This window comes from Hylobates moloch, unplaced genomic scaffold (genome assembly GCF_009828535.3).
Source record: "Hylobates moloch isolate HMO894 unplaced genomic scaffold, HMol_V3 SCAFFOLD_4, whole genome shotgun sequence".
NCBI classification, from domain to species: domain Eukaryota; kingdom Metazoa; phylum Chordata; class Mammalia; order Primates; family Hylobatidae; genus Hylobates; species Hylobates moloch.
Window position 1 is genome coordinate 37,738,947 of NW_026652279.1, and position 20,689 is coordinate 37,759,635.

The 20,689-nt window shown below is 42.4% G+C and overlaps 1 protein-coding gene across 1 annotated transcript; it reads left to right on the forward strand.

Moving 5' to 3' along the window:
* The first annotated feature begins 1,447 nt into the window (after positions 1-1,447).
* On the forward strand, positions 1,448-13,138 carry ROPN1 (rhophilin associated tail protein 1). The gene is made up of 5 exons (XM_032149113.2): positions 1,448-1,701; positions 5,111-5,228; positions 6,613-6,774; positions 11,930-12,105; positions 12,928-13,138. The coding sequence occupies exons 1-5, from the start codon at positions 1,586-1,588 to the stop codon at positions 12,992-12,994; spliced, it is 639 nt and encodes a 212-aa protein (XP_032005004.1). The 5' UTR covers positions 1,448-1,585; the 3' UTR covers positions 12,995-13,138.
* The last annotated feature ends 7,551 nt before the right edge of the window (positions 13,139-20,689 follow it).

Genomic DNA, 20,689 nt, shown 5'->3' on the forward strand with positions numbered 1-20,689 from the left:
CAGGTGTACCTATACCTGTATTTTAACTGGCACATTTAAGCCCATTTATTTTTATTGTGATTACTGATATGTATGCATTATTTTCTACCATGTTATTTGTCTACTTTTCCTACGTTTTCACTTCTCCTTTCTTGCCTTCTTTTTGAGTGATGAAGGGTTTTGTTTGTTTCCTTGTTTGTGTTTTTAAAAAATTCCTTTTTTCCTCTCTACAGATTTAGTGGTTATATTACTGTTATGACTTTTCTAATACTTTGCAAAGTCTAAAATTAATCATTATTTTATCCTCTTTTTCCTCCAAATAAAAAAACATAAATAAAGTAAAAGGTCATGAAGTTCCACCAACCTAAGACCACTTTAGTTTCTTGTCTTGGGATTTCCCAGCCATGCTGGTGTTGGTATAAATTGAAAACTTAGAACTAGTCTGTGGCTACAAACTCCTGGGGGATTGTTTCTCTCCTGACTAGAAGCAGCAATGGAGACAGGTTTCTTTGTTGCTTATCCCTGCCTGTAGGCAGATATTTTCAGCCACACCTGAGGGTGTAGTCCCTGGGTGGGTCTCAAGTTTAGGTCAGAAGGGGAGTCCTTTAGTCCAGACGTTTGCCTTTTGTGAGCCCAATCCTTGGTCTCTACCCACCCTGCCCGGACATTTATCTCAAAGCTTCAAGTTCCTGCCATCTACATTTGCCCAGGTGAGCTCTAGTTTCTTCATTTGCCCAGCACTGCGGGTTCCACTTTACTCACCTCATTGGCCACTGGAAGATTTCTCTCACTTCATTGCAAGCTCAGCAAGGCAATGTGAAAGCTTTGTACTGAGATTTGTCTGGCCTCTAGGTGTTTTGAAGAGGGACAGCTTTTTAGCATATCTAGTCTGTCCCTTTCTCTACTAAAAGCAGAAAAAAATCTTTTGATCTATTTTTTATTTGTGGAGGGAATTGTATACACTTTATGGATTTTCGTATTTTGTTTCAATTTGTCCTGGAACTTTTTGAAAGAAAATGTACGAATTTTCCACCTGACAATTAGAGTGGAAAAGAACATGCAGCTATAAAGAGAGACGCTCATCAAATGGCTGTTTAATGACTATTTTTATGTGGAAATGGCCTAATGTCAATTCATAGAGGGTTCAGAGTAAATTTTGCTACAATTCTTACCCAACTAATAAGTGCTGGACGACATGGAAAGATGCTCATGATATACTTTTGAGTAAATAAGCTGTTTTGTATAATCTTATTTTTTTATTTTACAAACATATATATACTGAAAAATTCTGGATTTTGGGGGGTGATATCATTATTTTGGGGCGATATCATTAGGGAATTTTTTGCTGACCTCCACTTTTTAAATGAACAAGGGCTGTGTAATTTTTATGTAAAGCACATAACTATTTACAGCAAAAAGTAGGGGTTAGCAGACGGCTTTCTAACCTTGGCGTTGTGTAACAATAGAATGCATTTGTCTTGCAGAGTCCCCAAAATTGAGTGTCAAACAGAGGCTGAGTGACCTCCTGTCCAGGATTGCTCTCATCTTATTAATCGAAGTTTTCATCTTATGTATTTTTTTCTCCTGAGAATAGGCCAACCAATCAATGGCTCAGACAGATAAGCCAACATGCATCCCGCCGGAGCTGCCGAAGATGCTGAAGGAGTTTGCCAAAGCCGCCATTAGGGTGCAGCCGCAGGACCTCATCCAGTGGGCAGCCGAGTACGTGCTCCTTTCTCGCCTTCACCCCTTGGAGGACGGCCGGAGAGAGAGGGTCCTGGAAAACCGCGGAGGTTGTCATGGCTGCAGCCAGGGGGTCGGGACTAACCGGCATCGTCTTTGTTTTAGCTCTTGCATTGCTTTGATGCTTTAAAATTCACACATAAATACTACATCTAGCTGGGCAAGGATGGGATGCCTCCCCTAAGCGAGCCAGATTGAGCAGTAGGACGCCAGGTCAATAGGCCGTGTCCTGGGGCAAGCAGCAAGAGTTAGATGACCGCGTCGCACCAGCGTATGCACACCCACCTCCTCCCTGCACTCCTTTTCCCACTTCCGGTGGAAAGAAGGGCTGGGAATCTCTGAAGCTTAATCTGCCTTTCTTCGTTCTCCTGTCTCACCACTAGATGGCAGCAGTGCAGCCCGGAGAGGGAGCGACAGCCCCGGGTGGATGGGGTGGGACCAGTCCGGCTAGTTCACTCCTTTAAGGAGACACTTCCTCCCCTGCTGTTAAAACTCATACTTGGACCCAACCAAAGACGCTTTGTATCTTGTCTTGGAGGAAATTGTTGTTATTTTCTTTAGTGTTTCTCTGAACTGATTTGTTCTGCCAACATAAAGATGTCCGCACAGTGCACATTGCATTCTGGGGAAAGGCCAAGCAGAGTGATGGGGTCCTCAGGCATGGCTGAAAACAGTGTGCCTCAAACATGGGTGCTTTCTTTCAGGAGAGACCTCCAGAGGCTGCTCAGTAGATGGAGCTTACACAACAATCGCTGTGGGCCTGGATTGAAGTAGCTTTGCACAGAAAACCTCTCAGCTATGAAATTGCTCCTTAGACAAACTTGCCTGCTTGAGACTGGGGAACCAGGACTTGAGACAGGAGTTGGAAGATAATTAGACCTCACGGACCATTTTCAGGCTATTTTTACTGTTTGATGATTCCCTGCTTAGGAGGGTTTCAGTGGGAAAGTGACAGTGAGAGAGGCCGTTGAGAGAAAGTCAGTGAGTTGGGGAAGGGAAGATGTCCTCAGCCTGAGGTTGTGAGTGGGTGTCCTGCCCAGATGGTGGGGAGAGTGTGGACACCTTTGAGAAGACACAAAATGTCATCTAAGAGGGGACTTTCGGAGTCTCTGGGCCAGTGCTGTGCTCCTGGACTGGATTAGGATGCAGCTTTTACAATTGGAAGGAAAATAAGCCAGTGGTGCTCATAAAAAGAAACATAAATGGGGGTTGCTTTGCCTAGTAATGAGCCCTGTTTAGTTTTCCATTCTAAATTTTATATATTGCCTCTAAGATTGAACTTTAGCTTCAGAAGACTAATTTATTTTGGCATAGTCAGATAGACTTTATCTTATACGTTAGTTTCAAATCCATTTGATTGTTCTTGTGCTGCTGTTTTATAGTAAGCAAAATGACATTGCTTAGTATTGTCTCTGACATTTATGGAAGAAGGCATTCCACTATTTTAGCCTGCTTGCTCTCATATTGTATCACGTGCTATAATTTTTTTAGACATCCATGAAAACCTAGTTTGTAGTTTAACCACAATGAAAAAGGAGGACATGACCTGAGACCCCTCCATTCTATCCAGACATGAAAAGCACCTCTCAGATGGTTGTATATGACTTACTTAAAACCTGTAGCATTTTAGAGAATAAAACTCTGCAAAGTATTTCCAAGACAAAATACGTTTTTAATCCATTGCAAGTAAGAATCTCCCTACATATGGGTTGTCAACGAAGAAACCTCTTACCAGGCATCAGCAGGACATATACTTATTTGTCCTCTGGTAGGCATGTGTTACAACACAAATTTGCAATATATGTGTATAACCATGGACCTGATCACTTGCAAATGAAGCTCAATAACCCAAAGAATGAAATCCATGATTACAGCTTTGCTTCCATGTTGTCTAACCAATTCCACAAGAAGTCCAGAGATGTTGGTACTGAGTGTTACTCTACCTGGGCAGCACTTCTGTGGAATGAGGTACTGTGTGTCTCTGTCCCTCCCATTTATACCACCCAAGTCTGGTTATAAAGCCTGAGGCCACACCCTGCTCCTATTGTCATATTGCACCCATGCCCCACCCACCCCAAAACTGATCTGTGTGCAGAGATTTCTCATGCACATTGTTAAAGGTGGCCTTAATGTATTTCTTCTGCCCTTCCTGCTGATGACCTCCAAGGGATGACTGGCAATTATTGCTTTAGTCCATGTAGCTTTCGCTCTGCCTTGCTATGTGGCTCAGAGACAGGCAATGGTTAGCCCATCATTGTGTGGCTTGACCCTAAAATGGACTTTTACAAAATTCCCTCTATATTATTTTCATACTACCTGGATCTGGAGGAAGTAGTGGAGGGAAAAAAGCAGGGAGGGACAGAAATTTCTGGTTCATGAATCATCAATAACTAGGCTTTTGATGGAGACAGACCCTGCCATACAGCACTGGTGACCCACATGTCAGCGGCTCATGTCCGTTCCCTGCTGCAGGCAGCCCCTTTTCATCTTATGCCAATCCTGAAACAGAACTCAGTACTTGTTCCACAATGCCCCAAAACAAAGTCCACTCCACAAAACACTGAGGAGCAGGCAGATTTTACTGAAAATTTTAAGGGAAGATGGAGAAACAGTTTTATTTCACAGGCACCTCATAGCTTAAGATTGTCTCAAACCTTCTTTGGCTTGTCTTCTCTCCTGAGCCTCGCAGCCTGCCCTGCCAACCCTCTCTCCCTTCCCTCTTGAAGCCCCAGGCCTCACTACCTCCCATCAGAAACTCTTCCTGATTCACCCCAGGACACTTCCATCTCTTCCCCTTCCCTCCTTTTTTGTTTCTTCAGAGATGAGGGTCTTACTCTGTCACCCAGTCTGGAGTGTAGTGGCACAATTATAGTTTGCTGCAGCCTCAAACTCCTGGGCTCAAGTGGTCCTCCAGCCTCAGGCTCTGGAGTCGCCAGATTACAGGCCCTAGCCACCATTCCTGTGCTGCCTTTCCCGTTCTTACGTACATTACTTTTTAGTTCTCTTCCAACTTCTCTTCCCAAGATTATATATACATATGTAACATATATCTGTGTGTATAAAACACTCAGAGATGACTGAAAAAGAAACACGAACCCAATATGCTCCAGGAAATTGCATACCCAAACTTTTCTTGGTTCTTCCTCATCCTTAGAGAAGAACAAAGCTTTGTATTCTCTAAGCATTCTCTATGCCCTAAGTGGAGAGTAACACATTCAGGCTTTTCCCATATGTAAGTGAACTAAACACAATGACACATAGAAGCCACTTAACAAAGATTCCTTTCTCTACCTCCTTCCCTCAGAAGAAGGGGGAAGGATTGCTAGAACCACCAGAGGCCACTGGTGTATAGGATGCTCCTCCTACTCTCTGACTTTTTTTCTTGTAGTTATTTTGAGGCCTTGTCCTGTGGAGAGACGCCTCCGGTGAGAGAGAGGTCTGAGCAAGCTGCTTTGTGTAACTGGGCAGAGCTAACACCTGAGCTGTTAAAAGTCCTACATTCTCAGGTAAGGGCCCTGCTGCAGCATTGACGGGAATGTAGGGACAGTGTTGAGGCTGGGTGGGTACAGACGAAAGCCCTCTGTTCTCCTGCCAGTCAGCTGACTACTTAGCACCACCCTAAAATACACTAAACCATGGCCTGAAAGTAAATCTTTCCTTGGCAAATGGGAATAATTTTGAAATAGGCTGTAGGCTGAGTCATTGGTGGGGTCATCCCAGATTTCCTTGAAGCTGGCAGAATGTACAGGGGCTCAATGCAATGCTCATCTCGTCTCTCCAGAAAAGTGCAGGTCCTCAGTCACTCGACAGTGTCTCCTTACTGATCAAGACCATAATATGATGCCAATCACAGTTTGGGGAAGGGCATATTTTAGCTCCCCAGTTATCCCAGGTCCAGACATAGCTTTTAGTTTTAGGGAGAGGCTGTGAGCCTCTTCACAGCCACATCATCCTGGGAGTTGCCTGGTGAATGAATGCTTGAGGAGGGTCCGGCTTGAGAAAGTTTGTGGTTTGGCCAATTCCCAGAAAATATGGTTGAGCACCACCATACCCTGCTTTATGGTCCAGGACAGAGCGGTTTGGGGTGATTTAGGACTGGCTTGACTAACCACCTTCGTCCCAGAGGCTTAGCATTTCACTAGAATCAGAGAGTCAGGAAAGGTGTTGGAGCACTTCATCTGGCATCTGTGCTCTTGTTGTATTGGTGGCCAACGATCAGTCACCTTCCCTCCTTTTATCCACCAAGTACCTTGTGCAGTGAACATGACAGAGCTCTAAAGTACCTGGGATCAAGCAACATTAGGCATCCAGACCAAATCCCTACGGGTCAGCCACATACACCATATCATTCCTGGGAAAGCATGAGGGATGCACTTGAGGTCTAAAGCTAAGAACTCAGTGCAATCTGGAAGAAAGAGGCCTACGTCTTGTTCTAATTTTACCATTAATTAGTGGTCTCAGATAAGCCCTCTACCCCTTGGTTTTGTTTTCAGGCTGTTCTATCTGTCATATAAAGAATAAAACAATTCAGGAATACAATAGCAGATAAAAGCATCACCAGAAATTAAAATGTAATATAAACGTATAAATATACATGTAATATAAATATAAATATAAATTATAAATGTAATATAAATGTATAAATATAAATCTTTTGCATAATTCTGACACCTAAAGTTTAACAATTAATAAATTATATTTCAGCATGCTCTTCACTAGGATTTGCAAAGATAACTGCCACACAGAGCCATCTTTACCTTCCTAACACCCCCTCCCGCCCCTTGCCATGTGCTGGGAGATGTGGACCTGGCCTGGGGGTGGGGTGTTTCTCAGGGCCTTGTCTCAACTTCTCCCACATCCTCTTTGTTGTGTCTGTCCCCTGCCCTGCAGGTTGCTGGCAGACTGATCATCCGTGCAGAGGAGCTGGCCCAGATGTGGAAAGTGGTGAATCTCCCAACAGATCTGTTTAATAGTGTGATGAATGTGGGTCGCTTCACGGAGGAGATCGAGTGGCTGAAGTTTTTAGCCCTTGCTTGCAGTGCTCTGGGAGTTGTAAGTTAGTTTGACTGTTTTTTGTTCCTGAAGGGGAAATCTCCCTCTGGGCCTGGAAGGGCAGTGCATCTATACACGCGGTCAACTCTCCAGGGCTGATGATAAACATGCCTCTTCTCATCTTGTCCTTCTCCTCTCTAAAGCAAGGTCATTTCTGTGCTTGTCAGGCAGTAGCAGGGGTTGGGAGGAGGAGAGAGGGAAACACTATGGTCAGGCTCTGGGGAGAGTTGACTACAATGTAGCTCTTGGATCATTTATGAATATTGCCCTCAGATTTATTTTGACTCCGCTCCCTCCATTCACATTCCCAGAGACAACCAAGAGCCGACTGCAGAAAAAGACTTCCAGACACCTAGAATATGTATCAACAGACACTTTTTAAAGGGGGTACAATCTTATAGAAAACTACTATGTAACAAACAGAATTGGATGCAGAACTCAGACATAAGAAAGCAAAAGAAAAGAGAGATGAGGCTATTTCTGAATTTAGTCATGACATCTCCATGGATGCAGGATGTTCATACAGATTTATGCCTTTTCCAAATTTGACTTGTTTGATATTGGAAAAGCAATTTTACTGTTTTGAAGCCAAAGATGCTGAAATCAGTTTATATGTATAGATATTTATAGCTTGGGTATCTTATATGTGAACGTACATTGCTAAACATTGTTAAAAAAACTTAAAATGAATCAAAAACATGGTTTTTTAAAAGAATCCCTGAGATACATGCAAGTTTGAAAATTATTGAGAAAATAATTGCCTCTGCCAAAACCAAATGGTACGAAAAGGTAGTCTGAATCATTCAGTATATCTAAACATAATCTTGTTCTTCTCAAATATGCTTGGAATACATATTTGACAGTTTTGTTTCTGAGAAAATTTAGTGGAAATATTGTAGTCCAACTTTTCCTATAGGTTCCCCTGCAGCCTTCATCATAATCATTTCTTTAGAGAGAAGTAAACAAGAGGACATTTGTGGCTTTTTTTCTTCATTGTCCTTTATAGCATTTATTACTGAATAAATCACTATCTTCTGAGGAGGAAAGGAAAGTAAGCAGCAGAGGCCTATGAGTTGTCAGTCAGGACTGGGGAAAACCACAAACGGGAAGATAAAAAATGAACATATTTTATTAAATTCTCATAGGGTTACAGATTTTTTTTCACACCACATTTGGAGACGTTTTGGGGGGAAAATATACCTTTAAAATTTTATCTGTAGTTAATTCGGATCTTCTTGGTCTACCCCACCCACAAAGGGTCAAATAAGAAAATAAATAAATTCAATCCAATCCTGAAATTTTAGTCTGATGCAGTAACTGAAACAGCCTAAAGGTAAATTTCCCAGTATCTCAGGTTTTTCCTCACCACGCTGTCTTCTCCAAGATGGCAGTTAAATGTAGACAGAAAGAGGGGACTCTAGGACCACAGAGCAGTCAAGTGAAGGGTTTCTCACATCCCTCAGTCTTCTCTGGCATCTCTGGTCTCCATGGTAATGCCTGTCTGTCTGGTCGCTAGCTGCTTGCAGCTTAAGTTTATGGTCTTGTCTCTCCCAGACTGGTGAAAGGCTGACGATGCCTCCCCCACTGGCTCATTTCGTTCTCAATGGTGTCAAGGGCCTCCTTGATTCTCTGCCAGGCTGTCTTATCTGCTCCCTAGTTCTGGTGGTCACCAGGGTGTGGTGTGCCTGAGTCCTTCCCTTATCCCCATACCTCACAGTAACAAAGAGCGACTTTGGAAAGTCAGATTCCAACCCTCCCTCTACTTAGCCCACTGTGTAGATGCTAGGTTTCCTCTGATGTACCTGCCTCCCAAACTGGAGAGGGGAAACCATGAGGTGAATTGGATCTTTCTACTTCCCTTCTAAAATAAGGAGGTGGGATTCAATGTTCCATGAGGTTCATCTACCTCTGACATCCTGTGATTCTATCCCCACTTCTCTGCTTCCTCTGAGACTTCTCTGCTTCCTCTGAGACACCCTCAGGCCTACCTCTGAATAACAGTGAGCTCCTCCAATTCTAAGAGGCCTTGACATATCTGACTTTGCTCCTCATCATCCCCATGTCAAAGAACCCCTACAGATAAAGTCAGCCTGGAGGTTAAGTCTGTAAATAAAGGGTGTCCTATGAATCCAGTAATCAATACCCTTATATTCATTTCTATCATGCTGGAGCTGGACTGTTTCTGGGATCTTAAATGTGGGGTTGGTCAGTGGTATGGTGTGAATGTTTGTGTCCTCCCAAAATTCATATATTGAAATCTCAACTTCCAAGATCATGGCCTTAAAAGTAGGGCCTCTAGGAGTTGATTAGGTCATGAGGGTGGAGCCCTCGTGAATGGGACCAGTGCCCTTATAAAAGTTGCCCCCTCCACCAAGTGAGGACACATAGAAGGCATCATTCATGAGGAACCGGCCCTCACCAGAGAGCAAATCTGCTGGCCCCTTGGTCTTGGACTTCCCAGACTCCAAAACTGTGAGCAATAAATTTCTGTTGTTTATAAATTACCCAGTCTAAGGTATTTTATTATAGCCGAGACTAAGTCAGGGGTCACCATCTGGTGAAGACCTTGCATCCTAGTTAATTCATATATCCTTAGAGGCAAGCCCAGAATTTCTCTTTCCTTTGCCAATTCAACAGCAAGACAGGATTTCTATGCCATTCAGAAAAGCCAGTTTGTTCCTTGTAGAAGAGTCTAGTAACAGAAATTTTTACTCTGGTAGGTAATAGGTACATTTACTCCATCTTGAGCTCTCTGCATCTAATACACATTATTCAGAAAGCGATGGCATGCAGACCTGTATTCCTCCTCCCTTCAGCACTCCTTCCTCTGGACTGGCCTATGCCACCTCCTGTTCCACTGAACTGATTATTAAAAAAGGAAGAGATCACGTATGTAGAAAATAATCATGTTCACTGGAAGGAACGGCATATTTTGTTAGCAAACGATTTACATTTCAAGGCTTTCACCTCTAACTTTGAAAATGAAGCTTGCAAGGTGCTTAAAGATTACGTCTGTGAAGCGGATCCCCAAAAAAAATATTGTGCAAGAGAATGAAGACCTGTTTACTTTAGGTTTAGGTCAGTTTACCAAATAGCTCCAGTCCAAAGAGTTATTTATACACTCATCCATTCATTAAATCTTTAAAAATACTTAAAAATCTTATGAGGCAGTAGAATTTGAAGGTTTGTAGTTTGAATAATCAATAAAAGATGATGTTTAGGGTTGAAAGCCCCTATGTTAGTTTGTTGCCATGACTTGGTGGCTTGAACAACAGAAATCTGTTGTCTCTCAGTCCTGGAGGACAGAAGTTCTGGGAACAAGCTGTCAGCAGGATTGCTTTCTTCTGAGGCATTTCTCCTTGGCTTAAAAATGGCCAGCTTCTCAAACTGTGTCCCTCTGTGCCTACATGTCTGGTGGCTCTCTCTATGTCCTAACTCCTCTTCTTATAAAGACACCCTACTGACTTCATTTTAACTTATCTTTTTAAAGGTCATATGTTCAAATACAATCACATTCTCCAGTTCTGGGGTTAAGGCTTCGGCATGAACTTTGGGGGAACAATTCAGCCCATACCAGCACCCCATGGGAGAGGGCAACGGAACAAAGCATAAGGGGTGCAGAGGGTTTTTTTTGTTCGTTTGTTTGTTTTTTACAGAAACAGGGTGAGCTGTGGGTGGAAATTATAAAGTTCAGAGTTTGCTTGCAAATCTACCCTAAAGCATTCTCCTACTCACATGCATGACTTACCATCCTCCAAGACAGCCTCATATATACTAGTTAGCCCCATGCCTGCCCTCCCATCCGCTCTGAATTAAGTGAAAGTGAGTAGAAGATGCAGCGTTTCACAACGATTTCCATGAGAGGACCCCCAGGGGCAGAGGAGAGGAAAGGAAGGTGGCCTGCCTCAAACTCAATTTTTTTTTGACATCATGTGGTTTATTGAAGATTCTGTTTTATAAAATAACAATGCTTATTAAATGTAAAGAAACAAATTTGAAATATTAACTCAATTAAAATTAATTTTAATTATATTTAAATTACTTGCCATCAAGTAAAACTATCACTCAAGGAATAGTTTATTCACATCCTCAGTACCTCCTGACATAGACTTACGCTCCTGGGTAACACACACCACAGTTAGAGAAGCCCCATCTAGGCAATCATTCTGTTCTGGGAGAGGATGAAAGGAGAACAGCAAACATCAACTGCTAAGGCAGGACAAGTCTCCTCTACTAATCATGTGGGAAGATACAGCAGCTGCTTTTTCACTCACCCTAAGGACTCAGGACTGATCTTTCACTGATCCCTGGAAGAGTGTGTCAGGATGATCCATACATCATCAGTTTGAGTAAACCACCAAGATCTGTTGCTGACCTTCATTTCACAACTCTTTTGCTTGTAACATTTATTCAAAGGGTGGGTTTATTTAAAGACATGAGATGAGTTCTGAGCGTGCTCCTTTAATGTTCAAGTTTCATTGTAAGGAGGGTTTGCTTCTGTAGTAACCCTTCTATTAAAATTCCTGGCACTCATTGTCAACCAATATTTCCTCAGCAATAAAAGGATTAGTAATATGTAATATGAAATAAAGCACTAGCTGATTCTATTTAGATGAACCCAGATGCTTTAGAGGAACGTTTATCTTGATGTTAAACACCATTTTTCCAGTATCTTCCTGGGACTCCATTTTCCTGGGGAAATTACCCTTCTCTTATCTTCTTCTCTGTGTCATTGCCACAAGTATCTTGCTGGATTATATAGGCTAGACCATCTATCTCAGCCCTTTAGAGATAAGATTGGAGGGTAATAAGAAGAAATAATTCTAATTATATAGAATGCAAATCAACTTCCCTCTTTTAGTGAAGTTATTCGGGCTAAAGTAACAAATATCTTAAAGTACTTAGGAATGTATAAATTTAATTCCTTGAGTAGTCTTCCAACAAAGAAAGAAAAAAAATAAAGATACCCAATAAATATTTTTTAGAATGAATTAGTGCCATTTGAATGTAAAAATTTCAAGCTTTCTAGAATCTTAAATTTTTCCCACTTCATTTTATAAGAGCAATATTTTTGTTTTCTTTCTTGTATCTAAATGGATCTCAGGAATATTGCCTGGAAGAGTAACTTTCTCCTCATTTTATCTAACTTTTATAGACTATTACCAGAACCCTCAAGATAGTGTGTGAGGTTTTATCATGTGACCATAATGGTGGGTCGCCCCGGATCCCGTTCAGCACCTTCCAGTTTCTCTACACATATATTGCCGAAGTGGATGGGGAGATCTCTGCATCACACGTCAGCAGGATGCTAAACTACATGGAACAGGAAGTGTAAGTTAACTTTTGTCAAGTGGAGGTGAAAGAATACCAGGAAAACAAATCTAGCTGGCCAAGATAGTGAGATTATTGCATTATACTGCTCTGGAAACAGAAAAGTATTGTGAGAAACATGAAATATGGATCTGAAAGAAAAGGGGAAAGGGAAGGAGAAGAGGAAGGAAAACAATGATATAGGACAACAATTCTTTGAGTGCTACTGAGACTAGCAGTAGTGGCAGCAGCATCTGAGAACATGTTAGAAATGCAGAATCTCAGGCTACACCCTGGACCTATGGAATCACAAACTCTAGGGGTGGAGCCCAGGAATCTGTGTATTTATAAGCCCCCCTAGTAACTCTGACTCACACTTAGCTATGACCAGTGGAACAGAAGTGGAGGAGAAGGAGGAGGAGGAGGAGAAGCAGGCAGTCAAGGGTTAAAAGAAAAAGAGGGCTGGGCATGGTGGCTCACACCTGTAACCCTAGGGTGGGTGGATGGCTTTAGCTCAGGAGTTCAAGACCAGCCTGGGCAATATGGTGAACCCCTGTCTTTACTAAAAATACAAAAATTAGCTGGGCGTGGTGGTATGTGTCTGTATCAGTTAATTGGGAGAGTAGCTTGAGCCCAGGAGGCAGAGGTTGCAGTCAGCCAAGATTGCACCAGTTACTCCAGCCTGGACTACAGAGCCAGACCCTGTCTCAGAAAACAAAACAAAACAAAAAAAGAGAAAAAGGAGCAACAGCAGAATTAATGTGAAATGAGAGTTGTTTGCATATTGTCTTCTTAAGATTAACTGTCAATGAATTAACTGCAGATATACCTTTTTCCAAACAGAATTGGCCCTGATGGTATAATCACAGTGAATGACTTTACCCAAAACCCCATGGTTCGGCTGGAGTAACAGCACAATTTTGGCAATTTTAAAGGAAGATACAGAGATGATTGTACTTCAGAATGACTGAAGCCCATATACCACCCAAAATCAATTTTCTTGTACAACTGGTACACACTAATAAACAATTAAACAAACATATGAGATCAGAAATGTGCAGAATTAAGATGTGAAATTGTTGGAACAAACCACTTTCATTACCAGGAGATTAGTATTCTTCCCATGTGGACACTGAGTAAAAGTGGCTGACAAAGCATGGACAGAAAATGCATCTCCAATCAAAGCCAGGCTGTCAGATTTTAAAAAGTAGTATGTTGGCCGGGCACGGTGGCTCACGCTTGTAATCTCAGCACTTTGGGAGGCCGAGGCGGGCGGATCACGAGGTCAGGAGATCGAGACCACGGTGAAACCCCGTCTCTACTAAAAATACAAAAAATTAGCTGGGCGTGGTGGCGGGCGCCTGTAGTCTCAGCTACTCGGAGAGGCTGAGGCAGGAGAATGGCGTGAACCCGGAAGGCGGAGCTTGCAGTGAGCCGAGATTGCGCCACTGCACTCCAGCCTGGGTGACAGAGCGAGACTCCGTCTCAAAAAAAAAAAAAAGTAGTATGTTAACCAGACACAGTGTTGTTGTTCTGTGATTGTCAGGCATAATTTAGATGAGTGTCTTTTATATGGTCAATTGAAGTTTTTGCCAGTTTATTTCTCCATTTGTTGGTACTGTGCTAGTCATTCATTCATCCTCTCACTCATCAATATTTACTGAGGTTAGCTATGTGCCAGGAATAGGGTTGCAAGAAAAAAATACAGGACACCCAGTTACATTTGAATTTCAGACAAACAAAAAATATGTTTTGTTTTGGTTTTTGCTAAACCTGGCAGCATTCCAGGAACTATGCTGGCTTCTGAGCACATACAAATAAATAATATCAGAATTCTGCCTTCAAGGAGCTCACAGTCTAACACTAAGATAAGACATGAACATAAATCATTTTCATGCAAATGGCCTTGAGAAGAACTAACAGTATTCCAGAAAGTGTCAATGTCAATGGATTTTTCTGAAACCATATACAGATGTCATGGAACCCACTAGAGAAAATCCCCTACAGGAGCCTAAGACCTTCTCACAAGGTCTTAAAGATTTTCCTTTCTCGAGAGAAACAGATGAGATTAACAGGCTATGATTATGGTTCTTAATGTCAGGTATGCCTAGGTCGCTGGGTCAGTCCCTTCTATTTGTAACACTATCCCCTCTTAAAAGTTGCTTTTGGGCCGGGCGTGGTGGCTCACGCTTGTAATCCCAGCACTTTGGGAGGCCAAGGTGGGCGGATCACGAGTTCAGGAGATCGAGACCAACCTGGCTAACATGGTGAAACCCTGTCTCTACTAAAATTACAAAAAATTAGCCGGGCGTGGTGGCAGGCACCTGTAGTCCCAGCGACACGGAAGGCTGAGGCAGGAGAATGGCGTGAACCTGGGAGGCAGAGCTTGCATTGAGCCGAGATCGCGCAACTGCACTCCAGCCTGGGCGACAGAGCGAGACTCCGTCTCAAAAAAAAAAAAAAAAGTTGCTTTTGCTCAAAAATCGTGTTATGTTACATGCATATATCTCTCTCCATCAATTGAGGAGAAATTTGTCTATTAGTGTCTAAAGGTAAGAGGAGATTGTGATTGGATGTTACCATGGTCCTTGATTTCTGACCCGAGTGAAACAATAAAAGGGACTGAAACAAATTCTTCCCCCACAGCACTGGGCTGCACCTGCAGGGGATGGGCAACAACTAATCCTACCTGCTGTCTGCCTTCCTAGCCAAAGTGGCCCCGCATTTCCTTTTTTTTTTTTTTAATTATACTTTAAGTTCTAGGGTACATATTCACAACGTGCAGATTTGTTGCATATATATACATGTGAGTGGCCCCCTCATTTCTATCTGCTCTGGAACCTAAGGCTGTTTGAGAAGGCTGAAGCACTACAGGTGAAACCTGGCACTGTAATTAATCAGGATTAGAGAATGAGTGAAATCCTTTAACCTGCCTCAGATTCTTGGTGTCTCTCAGTTTCTCTTTCACTGTGGCCAAAGAACTGAAATATGGTCTTGTCTGCAAATAGGGAATAAAGGGGGACAGAAGAGACAGCTCCAATTTGAAAGATCTTAAAATAACAAATTAGGTTCATAAATGTAACAAAAGCAGGAGTCCTTCGTACATTTGGGAAAACAGGTTGAAATCAGAAACTTAGTCTTGGTAGCCTTGAACATAATCCCTCAAGAGTGAGGCTAATAAAATTCCAACGACCCAAGGGTATACTAGACACAGACATGAAGTTATTGGTGCTGTAGCTATCTGTGCTTACTGAGACTAAGCACAATTGGCAATACCATTGTTCACTGCCAATTGCTCATCTTTTGAGCCACCACTTGGTGTGCACCATCTTCCTCCTCTCCCGCCCTGGCTCACTGGGGCAATGCTTGCTCTAAGCTATTGATATTGCTATGCCACAGCTGCTCACTAGGGACACAGTATCTACAGCACATCTGCCAACTCAACCTGCTTCTGCAGTCACCCCAAGGATGGAAAACAGCTTTGTGCTTTGCCCTCTACCTGGGCTATGCTGTATTAACAATATTATAAATATTGTATTAATGATAATACCCAACATTTATTAAGCACTTACCATGTGTAAGCCACTGTGTACACTGCTTTATACATTCTCAAATTTTTCCTTACAATATGACCTTATGAAGTCAGTGTCATTATCTCTAAGAAACAATCTTAGATAAATTAAGTTGTTCAATGTCACTGGTGAGAAAGAATTTGAATCCAGATCTGACTCCAAACCTATGATGCCTTGTATATATCCTCAGTGCCTGTCTAGGTATGGGATTCCTCCCACTCCCACCTGAAATAATCCCTGAGAGATTTACATGCAAATAGTTTATTTAGGAGGCAATCCCAGGAAAGTGGAACAGGGATAGGAAGAGTAAGATATTATAGTGATGGGAAGAAAGCTAATAAATGGTGTGTTATCCAGCCAGTTACCCCTGTACCCCAATACTGCTGGGGAACTCTGGGAGACAGCATAGAACACATCTCAGAGTTATCCCAATCGAAGGGTGAGGAAGCTCTTCATCCATCACTGGATAATCCCCACCTGTCACTGACTGAGGGCTTCTTCCAGGGGAATTAATGTTCTGCCTTTGCAGCTTGCCTCAGCTTGCTCCTTTTGCTCCAGGAAAAAGGCTCTCTCAGCCAGGAAATCATAGATGTTCACAATAAGAAGCCACCCGCATCTGCTACACTGCCTTAGAGATATTTTAATAAAACAAAATTTTAACATTTTAATCACTATTAATGTTTCTCTCTTTGGGTGAGGCACAAGTCTTCAGGGTCTGCAGGGCAATAAGTGACCGTCATTGTGCTGTATTAAAATTCACAACTGACCCACAAACATGACACATTGTCCCCAACCATTTCTTCCTGTGATGGGATCATTCCAAAGGGGGTCCCTTGATTCTTGCTGCCAACAGATCCTTGTCAGACCCATCCCACTGGCTTTCCTATCATAATCAGCAATATCTGTACAGTCCTAGCATGACCCCAGTTAAACTGTCAAACAAAGGCCCTTGTAACATATGGTTTGTATTTCTCCTTTACGAAAATTTTCAGGAAGCAATAAAATCAGGATTTTATAAAGCAGAAACAGTGGGCTCTTTCTTTCCCAAATTAAGCTATTTTGATTAAAGTGAAGACTGCAGATACATAAGCTCCAGTGGGAAATGCAAAGATTATGGCTCAATTCCATTTTCTCTATGCTCCATGCCCTTCCTCTCCTTGATGCTATTCCATCAGGGACCTACCATCCCTAGTTAACCAACTACTTCCAGGATCACCAGGGCCCTGCAACAGAAGGAGTGGACACCCCAATGTGGAAGGCTGGTTTTGAATTAGGTTAGAATTGGAATCTTAACCTGAAATCCTTGGAGAAGCTCCTCAGTGCCTCTGATAACATTATATATAAAACTATGTTTCCAAAATGTGCTCATTAGCATTTTTCTGAAGAAAAAATTATAAAGCTTTGAGCAATTTCTCAAAGTTGTATATTATCTCAAAAGGCCAAGAACCTTCAGGTCCAAAATAGCCCCAGAGAGCACTAAATGTCTTGAAGAAAGACAACAGCACAGTCTCTCAGATCTTTCCAAGCAGAACTGAGCTCATGCTCCCAACATGTGACTCCTTATCCACAGCCTCTTACTTTTTGAATCTTAGATCCTGGCCATAAATCTGTGTTTTTAGTTTAGATCTTCATATACTTTCAACTTTGGTCATTTCCTATAAACTGGAACATGGTCAAACCTGAACAGAGATTTTCATACTTCAGAGGTGAGCCAATTGGCAAAGTCATGGTCCAATGTGCTGAATTATGAAAGACTGGATAGACAACCAGAGTTGTGTATCCATGATACTAGAGGGACTAAACCTCTGGACCAAGCTCAAAGGGCCAGTCCTGGATAATCCTGAGCCTCGGACATTCAAGTAGCTGTCAGCCCCAATGCACCAAAGCAGTCCAAACAATGGTTGATTCATTGGTTTATTCAACAAATAATTAAGAAATTCCTACAAGTGCAAGGGATTGTGCTAGGCACTGGGGATACTGCTATGAACAAGGTGAGGTCCCTGCTTTCACAGAGATTAAATTCTACTTAGGAAGACAGACATCACATAACTAAATACAAGTTTATATTGTGAGAAACGATGCTACTACATAGTAGCATGGGGCACACAGTTAGTTTTCAGGAGCAGGATAGAGAGGCTTTCTTGAGGAAGTAATTTGAGAACAAGTTCGGAAGCCACAGGCAACTCAGAAAGGTGTATTTGCAGCCCACAGGTCTTTGCCACGCTCCAGACTCAACTATCCAGTAGCTAACTTGACATCCTTTCTTGGATGACTCCAAAGTACTCCCTAATTTAACAAATCCCAAAATGACTTTCCTGGTTTGCATTTTTTTCATAATAAAATGTTGGAGAGAAATGAATTCATAAGCTTCCTTCCTAAATGTGGATCTCTCCCACCACCCGCCAAGATACAAAACCCAGAAACCAGGGTCAACAAATACCTTCCCCTTGCCTGACTTTCCAACTCTTATCACCAAGTGCTCTCCATTTTACCTCCTGTGCATCTCTCAAATATGTCCTCTTCACCTTCCCTCACCACCACCTCTGTTAGGTCCCCTCATCCCCTCCCAGCTACCAACATATTTCATCTGGACTTCCTATCAGTCTGGTCCTCACAGGGAACAGAAGACAATCTAGATTTTTGAGGACAATTAAAAGGTTTACGGCCGGGCGCTGTGGCTCACGCCTGTAATCCCAGCACTTTGGGAGGCTGAGGCGGACGGATCACGAGGTCAGGAGATGGAGACCATCTTGGCTAACACGGTGAAACCCCGTCTCTACTAAAAATACAAAAAATCAGCCGGGCGTGGTGGCAGGCGCCTGTAGACCCAGCTACTCGGGAGGCTGAGGCAGGAGAATGGCGTGAACCCGGGAGGCAGAGCTTGCAGTGAGCCGACACAGTACCACTGCAGTCCGGCCTGGGCGAAAGAGCGAGACTCTGTCTCAAAAAACAAAACAAAACAAACAAAAGAAGGTTTACATAATGGACAACAAGGGGGTTGAGGCACCCAGGGACTAGCAAACCATTATCACCCCTAAGACTGAAGGGACAAAGGGAAGGACATAGTTTATTAGATTGTGAGAGGACTGGAGCTCCAGGGGCTCCCCTGATGATGCAGAGGGCCAGTGCATCAGCCAAATGGTGCTGAGATAGCAGGAATATCCCATTCTCTCCCTCTTCTACTGACTAAACAGAACCTGAAGCTGGAGGGCATGTCTGACTGATGTCAGTCCAAGGAGAGGACAGAGAATGGTTGCAGGAGGAGAGAATGTGCTCACACCCATACTTGCCTTTCCCCCAAGCACTCTCTATGCTAGTGATCAGCAAACTTCCTCTGTAAAGGCCCAGATAGTAAATATCTTAGGCTTGGCCGGCTAGACGGTCTCTATCACAAATACTCAACTTTGGCAGTTGTAGCACAGATAATGTGTAAACACATTAGTGTGACTGTGTTCCAATAAAACTTTGTAACACTGAGATGATTTTCAGGTAACTTTTCACATCACAAAATATCATTCTTCTGATTTAAAAAAAAAAACTACCTGAAAATGTAAAAACTGTTCTCAGGCTATATCTAAGAATGGCAGACTGAATTTAGCCAGGGACTGTAGATTTCAGATTCCTGCTCTACACTACAGCCATGGATCTTTGTAAAACCCCAGTCAGTTCACTGTGCCCCCTGCTTGAACTTTTACATATTCCCAATGGCCTTAGGATAATAAGCCAAATCATGTAGCCTATGAGGACTGCATAGTCTGGCCCTACATACATTTCCATCCCCACTGTCTATACTTCAGCAGCAAGAGCCTCTCTGGGTTTCTCTTTCTCAACATCATGCTGTCTCCACCTCTTTAGAATACTCTGCTCTCCACTCTCTATGTAGTTCATTTGCAGATCTCAGCTCACTGCAACATTATTTATAATAGCAAACAACAAAATGAAATGGGGTGGGGGCATAACATTCCCAACACTAGGGAAATGAATCATGGAACACCAGGCAGCCATTTTATAATTGTACATTAATGAGAAACAATGTTGATTAGATATTAAGAGAAAACACTCATGTTACAGTAATATCTATTATTTCATATTGTCGTAATACATTTATACATATATATGTAGGTGGAAAAAATCTTTTAGGGAATCCACCAAGCTGTTCAGAGTGATAACTCATGGGTAATGGGGTTATGGGTGGTCTTTTCCTTTTTGCTTATCTATATTTTCTAAAATAAACATGTATTAAGAAAAATCAATATGAATTAAAAAAAATCAACTTAACTAAAAAAAACCCTTAATTTCAGGTGAATATGTCAGCAAGTTATGAAGTTATGTGAGGGCTGGGTAATGAAAGGAGAGGTTTTCACAGTTTGATCTAATTCAAAACTAAATCTGTGAAATACTCGTTTCCTAAAATCGCTCAGGATAAGTGTGTGATAATTCGGTGGACATATTTTAGTTCCTGGGCTTTGACATTAATTGTAACAGACTTTTAAAGGGTAGCTCTTTTCTCCATTAAAAAGAAATGAGGCAGGGCATGGTGGCTCACCACTGTAATTCCGGCACTTTTGAGGCCAAGGCGGGCGGATCACCTGAGGTCAGGAGTTTGAGACCAGCCTGGCCAACATGGTGAAACCCTGTCTCTACTAAAAATACAAAAATTAGCCGCGTGTGGTGGCGCGCACCTGTAATCCCAGCTATTCGGGAGGCTGAGGCAGGAGAATCGCTGGAATCCAGGAGGCAGAGGTTGCAGTGAGCTGAGATTGCGCCACTGCACTCCTGCCTGGGTGACAGTTGAAATGGAATAAACTGAGTTATCTCTCTTCAACTTGATTTAAATCGTTAACCCAAAACTCAATGCCTTAAAAACCAATGACTGAAATCCTCATTAAAATGAGTGCACATGCCAATACTAAGAATGTTGTGTCATTTTTCATCAAAAGTAATTACCTCAACATAAGAAGAGACAAGTACGCATGGAAGTAAACCCAAAATCCCAACTAATGAACATCGTTCTGAGATCAGTGGCCACAGGG

Excerpts from the sequence above, each read along its gene's own strand:
- ROPN1 (XM_032149113.2), top strand. The coding sequence starts at position 1,586 with ATGGCTCAGACAGATAAGCCAACATGCATCCCGCCGGAGCTGCCGAAG. Across the intron at positions 5,229-6,612 it reads TAAAAGTCCTACATTCTCAG|GTTGCTGGCAGACTGATCAT; the intron begins GTAAGGGCCCTG and ends CCTGCCCTGCAG. Across the intron at positions 12,106-12,927 it reads AACTACATGGAACAGGAAGT|AATTGGCCCTGATGGTATAA; the intron begins GTAAGTTAACTT and ends TTTTCCAAACAG.